Source organism: Penaeus japonicus, unplaced genomic scaffold (genome assembly GCF_977035675.1).
Source record: "Penaeus japonicus unplaced genomic scaffold, GWHDUDI00000001_assembly GWHDUDI00000030, whole genome shotgun sequence".
NCBI classification, from domain to species: Eukaryota; Metazoa; Arthropoda; class Malacostraca; order Decapoda; family Penaeidae; genus Penaeus; species Penaeus japonicus.
In genome coordinates, this window is record NW_028234432.1 from 4,468,352 (window position 1) to 4,475,851 (window position 7,500).

A 7,500-nucleotide genomic window follows, 5' to 3' on the forward strand; every position below is an offset into this window, starting at 1 on the left:
TGAAAAAAAAATATGCTCCATTAATGCCAAAGAAAAAAATATTCATTATGGCTACCAATAAAAAAAAATAAAAAAAATAAAAAAAAATTATGCTCCATTAATGCCAAAGAAAAAATTACTCTAGTAGCAACACAATTTGAAGTATTACTTACTTATAGAAAAAGAAGATGAAGAGTGAAATGCAAAGAGCAATGAGGGATATGGAGTATCCGGATATGTAGACGGTGTTCACTCCTTGATGAAGCTGTGGACGAAGAACAAATTCATAAGAATTTAGAGGATAAAAAAACGAGTATTAGATTATTTCCATCTGAAACAGATATGTATGCATATACATACATACATACATACGCACACACACACACACACACACACACACACATATATATACATATATATATATATATATATATATATATATATATATATATATATATATATTTATATTCATATATATACGTATGCACACACATATATGTGCGTGTATGTGTGTGTATATATGTATATATATATATATATATATATATATATATATATATATATATATATATATGTATGTATATGTGTGTTTAAACGGATAAACAACACATGACTCTACCTTCAACACGCTCATATCAACGCAGGTGGTGTAATTGGACCAAGTCTGATTGGTTCTTGGATCAGTGAACCAATTTCCTCCCTCTTCACAATCTTTATGGCCTTTCCCTGCAAGAAGAAGTATAAACGAGAGATATACTTACATTCGTATTGTTTATATTTATATATAGTTTTATACTACTATCCTAACCTTTTAGAGTCTGTTATTTTTGTTGATTAAATAAAATACTGATTCTTATATATTTGAAAGTTCCAATACAATGGCCATAGCGCAATTAGTAACTGATCTTGCTCTTGGATATTAAAATTATTCTATTATTCTATTCCTGCGTGTGACATTGCCAGTCCCGATTCACCATTGTTCAGTGAACTTACCTTTTATATCTAAAGGAGTACCTGAACCTTTGAATTGGAAAAAAAAACAACGTTGACTTCATAGTCTCTCCCGATATTTATATACCAAATACAAATCACATGTAAAAACACATTTCTTTGAGGCGTTCTTTTAATCATTAGGTCATCTGGACTGACCTAGCTTATGATACAATCCTCTCTTTCTGAAGAACTCGGTTTGTTTTTTAAAAAGGCATAGGGCTCTTTCATTAGGTTCTAAAACCATAGCTAACAGATGGTGAACTTTCGGTGCGAACACTGGCTGACAAAAGTAATAAGCATAGCGTTTGTTGCCTTTTTATATAAAATCATGACGTGTATTATTGCGAAACTGCTTATGTCAGGGGGTCAGTGGGGCTGACGTAGACAAGCAATAAATGTCCTGTTTTTTATCATTCCTTCTCTAATTCCATCTTTCTATTTAAAGTATTTTCTATCTAGTACAGGCAAAGGTTAAGTGCGAATGTCGCATGTAAAAGATTTTACCAGAAGAACTTTTATATACTCAGGTGGTTGTATATCAGACTTATATGATGATATATACAAGTTGAATTAATAGGAATACTCTCCCTGGCCTATAAGTGTATAGTGTATGCCAATCTACATTCATTTATGATCTGCATCACTCATGTTCATAATCAATCACACAATGAAACTGAATTACGGAGTTGCTACAGGGGAATGCACAATCTTCTTCATTTCTCATAATTGTTTGAGTTTGCGATTTGTGACGTCAAGAAAGATAAGACGTGCTGAAAGTTAAAACAAATTGCTTAAACACACAGTTAAAGTAGCAAAGAGCTCCTGTTTCACAAAGAGGTGTAATAAGAGATGGTGAATCAATTTGTTTTAGTTATTCCTGTTTTATTGTAACTTTTCAGTTTTGCTTTTCCCTTCTGTTGCTGCACGGGTAGCACGCTTAATGTGATCTATCGGCTGAATGGGACAGTATCAACCAAATTTTGTAGTTAATTTAACTCACAGACTTCTAACAGTATATCATAGATCAGAAGCATCACCACCGCGAAATTTGGTCATACGTGTAATGCATTATAACATGTTTCTGTTGGTCAGTTTCAAGTTTTATGGACATGCACGATATTTTAGGTTATTTTCAGTATGAAAAAATAAATAGTATGTTAATGGCAACTGGTCAGGGGATCATTTTGATTGGTAAGTAACAAGCTGATAAACAGTATTGTGTCTAGGCAATAACCTGAGATGGAAGTGGACAGGGGAATACCAAGTAACCAACTTCTATTGTCACACTTTATAAGGGACACCTTTAAAACGAGCGAGTCCAAAGGAAGATTGCGATTACACAGTGAGGTTTCATACTGCCATGGTTCACAACCTTAAGTAGCCACAGCTTAAAATATGAACATGGTTTGTTTAGAAGGAATTTGTACGGCACAACAACAGTGCTTCCCTTTTATCTGCTTGGTCTGTACAAATGACAAATAATCTACTATTTGTCTGAATTCCGAAATTGATATTTGCAAAAAAAACTGTATGTTAACATGTTAAGGCCTCATTATAAGGTATGCATGAGCAGTGATGGGAAAATCACTTTTTCACACCTGAAACGAATACACACACAAACGCAAATATCGTTACATTGCCCCCCCCCCACCCCCTCCCCGGCAGCAAATCTTCCCCCACTTGACAGTTTGAGTATAACAATATATGGGTAACTGACCAATCAGAGGCGCCCATTTACAAACGCAAGCACCCCATTTTATATATATAAAAAAAGGCGTTCATTGGTTCACCTAGCTCACCGTCGGGCTTACGAAGACCATGGAAAAAAAAAACAAAAAAACACCGTAACTACAAGGTACCCAACGAGCGAGTTCCTTACTAACGGGTGTCATAGAAGCAAATACATGGCAACGACGATCAATCTCACAATGACGAGTACTCCGATGAATTTGTCTCACGGACCATACATTCTACGAAATAAAATAAATACAAAGCAAATACTAGGGACACGTCACTTCATCCTCCTAAAATATTGCATCAGCTTAAAATACATGACATTGCTTTCTCTTTTTAAAACAAACACTCACGATTAAAGGATAAAAATGCTTCATCATGCTTTAAGTTGTAATGATGTTTAGTATTTCATGTATTCTTTAGTATATTTTTCTTCGTTGTAACTTTATACATTTTTATTGATAATTCATTTCTGCAGCAGAAAGACCTTTGTACCTGACAAGACTTTGTGGACAACTCCATTTCCAGAATTACATATCACAAGAGTAAAACTAAAGGCCTATACTATTTACAGCTGATTTATCAACAAAAAGTATTCAAAATATCACAGTGATCAATATATATATATATATATATATATATATATATATATATATATATATATATATATATATATATATATATAACACATATATATAAAACACACACACACACACACACACACACATATATATATATATATATATATATATATATATATATATATATATATATATATATATATATATATATAATACATCCAGCGAACAAAGTACTTGAGAGGAAATTAGTAAGTGCTTAAAAAGGAATGGAAAGGCTTTTGCTAGGAGTTACCTTAAGAGACAGGAAAAGAGCTACACGGATCAGGCAATAGTAGATATACTTAAGAGCATTAAAAAGAAAAAGTGGCAGTGGGCAGGTGGACAAAGAAAACTACAGAATGGGAAATACATGACACAAATAGACCAAGGGCAAGACCAGTGACAAGATGGCGTGATGAAATAGCAAATTTCGCACACGTAAACTGGAATTAGAGGACACAAGACCGAGAAAAGATTGAGAGAGTCCTACGTACGTCCTGCAGTGGAATGATACAGGCTGATGATGATATATGTATATATATATATGTATGTATATATACATATATATATGTATATATATATGTATATATATATATATATATATATATATATATATATATATATATATATATATATATATGTATATATATATATGTATGTATATATATATATATATATATATATATATATATATATATATATATATATATATATATATATATATATATATCACACAAAAATTCGCACACAGTGTTTACTACCCAGTGCCGTGTCAATTAGATGCAGTATTCACGAATCAATATGGCATGCTAGTGTAGTATCAATATCAAGTAGGATAATATGTAAAACATAAAATGTATTGGTTGTAAAACAAAGTTTCCTCTTGCGTTATGAATTTATACTCGTTAACCTTTACCTCGGTAGTAATTTCAACATGTGTGCTGTGATACATTGGTCGCTTTATCACACACACAAAAAACTCACATGGACACGCAAATATCGTTACTAATTTTGCCTCCCCCCCTCCCCCCTCCGGCAGCTAAACGCCTCTTGCTGCCGGTTTGAAAAAAAATCACGTGTGAGTGGTTGACCAATCACAATCGCCCATTTACCAGCTCATAAACAGCAATGCCACCAATAAAGATGGCTCTAGCTTGGTTGAAAAGTGCAATAGGGTACGAATTAAGTACAGTTGCGGACCTTTGAAAAATAAACACGCTGCATCAGCATATTACCTTGTAGGTGCTCTACATTTCTGGTAACATTGCTCGTTTCATGTTCGATATACTGAGTACGTTGTCCATATGTTACAGAATGAATACTGTAATTCTAAGAAGGGGATTCTAAGTTTAAATTAGACATTACCACACGAGTCGAAGCTGACGTTTTTTATGGAAAATGTATGTTACTAAATATAATCTCGGTCAAATTAAGCACATCCTACAACATACCTGTAAAGTGTAAAGGTGCGTTGTCAAAAGTTTATTCAAGTAAAACTATTAACAAGGAATACCTGGCGTTTCGATCGCTCAAACTATAGACGACTGAAGCAACCACAACACCAGTCTTTGCACGACTTGCTGTAACTTAATTGGCGGATGAAAATAAAATAAAGAGAGAGAGAGAGAGAGAAAGAGATATATAGAGAGAAGTCATTAGTGAACATAAAGACACGAAAATGAAAATATATATATAGATATATCTTTTCAATTGATTATGACTATTAACTATTATTACAAGGTTAATACATTCTGCAGGTTTTACCTTCTTATATGAGTCATATTACGTGGTTCTCAATTTGCACAAGCGATATTCATCATTACAGTGTCGATATATCATGTTACGTATATTACATCTTTATTTATTCCTCTGCGAAATATGTTGAGATTATTTGATTTTATGATATGCTGCAATACCCACTTACTGTTATAAATTTTCCATTCTTCTACTATATACATCTCTATAAGCTATTCAAATAGTCTGTGATTAGTCCTACAACAAACTCCTGTCTTTATTACTTTCACATTTGAAATTAAACACAAGTATATCAGGAAAAGCTCTTTACATTTTCTTTGCATTTTTTTTTTTATTAAGATGGTTTGAAAATACCTGACTACATGTCTTATTTCTCTGCAAAATGAAAATACATGCAACAATGTTTCAGTTCCACCACACTGTAAACACTTGCCAACCTCTCTTCGAATTAGCATTTCTAATCTACTATTAGTCAGAAGAGTTTCATGTATATACCTTTAAATAGATTCCCTTACTTGTATTCCCACTTCATTAGAGAATATCTTGTTTCTACCAAAGGAGTTATATCTGGCATTAACATTTCGTAACAGCCTTTGCTTTTACATTTGGAAAGCTTTTGTATTCTATAATCTTCCTTATATTCTCAATTGCGTTTGAATAATAAAATGGCGTACCATAGTATACAGTTATTAATTCAGTAGTATCAATTAGAAGGGCAAGTCTGATTGACAACGTATGGTGTTAAAGCTCACTCGTGCATTCCTTTAAAGACGCCGAGATTCACAATGGGTTCCGTTTACACTGCACATTGGTTATTCCTATACCTCCTCTACATCTAGGTAGACAAAGGGTGTTTCTGCTAATTGGCTGTTCATTATTTATATTGAAAGTATGGAATGTATATCATATCATATATACATATATATATATATATATATATATATATATATATATATATATATATATATATATATATATATATATATTACATATATATATATATATATATATATATATATATATATATATATATCAAATTGTCTATGATTATTCCTTTCCGAAGCATGGAAAGATAATCTAGCTGAAAGCATATCTTACACCTTTTTTAATTTCGTAATGGCTCCTAATCAATTCTAATTTTCGGATTTGGCATATGAGCTTTGATAATATAACCCAAGTATTTTCATAGAATCAACTGTTTTCAGCCAATTTAACGGCACACCCTCCTCTTACTCCACCTTCCAATACCCATTATGCAAATTTTACTTCTATTTAATTCAGAGTTTGTGGCTTGTCAGATTCCGTTACTTCCTCATTCACTCCTAATAGTGATTCGGCATTAGAAATTACAATAGTTGAGGCTTTCATGCTTTTCATCAAAAAGGAAATATTAACTCAAATACCTTAGGTTAAAGTTTAGTATTGAAAGTTCACTGTTCTTTATAAGTAAAGCACACTGTATCTGATGATATTGTTACAACTGATAATGGACAAAATTGTTCATTTGATATGATTTTGAACATCACTAACTTAATATATGTTTGCTAATAATTTAGCTACAGTTTTATAATATACATTCAGTAAGGTGATTGTTCTCCAATTTTCAAGCTTTTCAGTATTTACTTTCTTCGGCATCAGAAAAGTTATTTGTCGTGTCTATAACTGAAGTTTTTTTGTTTTGTTTTCGAAATATCTGTTACGTCTTCTCACACCTGAACAATCGCCTTCAAGCTATCCATGGCAAAAAATAAGATGAAATTTTCGCCAACATATAACGTGCTTTGCAAAGTGATTTAGTTTATAAACGGGTTGTGTGGCTTCATGGATATTTCCGTATTTCTATTGTTGTTAAAGTGTTGACGCAGAAGTTCGACGCGTGTACAACCCCTCCCACTCCCTATGGAATCCCCAACCTGTCATCCTCAAACTTCTAAGTGTATGTCAAGTCATGGTCGGCATATCTCAACTCGTATAGGTTATCATAATATATGCTGTATCACTCATATATGTATTGATAGATAGTTAGATATGTAGATACACACACACACACGCACACACACACACACACACACACACACACACACACACACACACACACACACGTCGACAGAGCATACCTGAAGGATTAATTGTCAAAACAGAACCAAGAGGCTCATTCTAACTTGGAACTATACCCCCCCCCAAAAAAAAAAAAAAAAATAATAATAATAAAAAAAAAAAAAAAAAAAAGCAAAGAAGGTCTGCTGACATGTGAGGAACACATGATCCACACCCACATTCTTCACAACATTTGCGATTACCTATTTTAAGATGCCTGGTTGCTCAAACACTCCTCCAGGCAACACGGAACGCGAATATGGGAGCCTCTATATGGAAATGGCATTAGACGATAAAACAATCAAAACAAGTTTGCCACAAG

General features: G+C 32.8%; 1 protein-coding gene across 1 annotated transcript in view; it reads right to left on the minus strand.

Annotated features, from left to right (window-relative positions):
- LOC122261624 (calcitonin gene-related peptide type 1 receptor) overlaps positions 1-7,500 on the minus strand; it is a 51,012-nt gene that overhangs the window by 25,966 nt on the left and 17,546 nt on the right. Inside the window, exons 3-4 of the mRNA XM_086554858.1 lie at positions 599-705; positions 153-244 (exon numbers count right to left, since the gene is read on the minus strand). Of these exons, the coding sequence (XP_086410984.1) occupies positions 153-244; positions 599-705 (199 nt within the window). The remainder of the gene's footprint in view (positions 1-152; positions 245-598; positions 706-7,500) is intronic.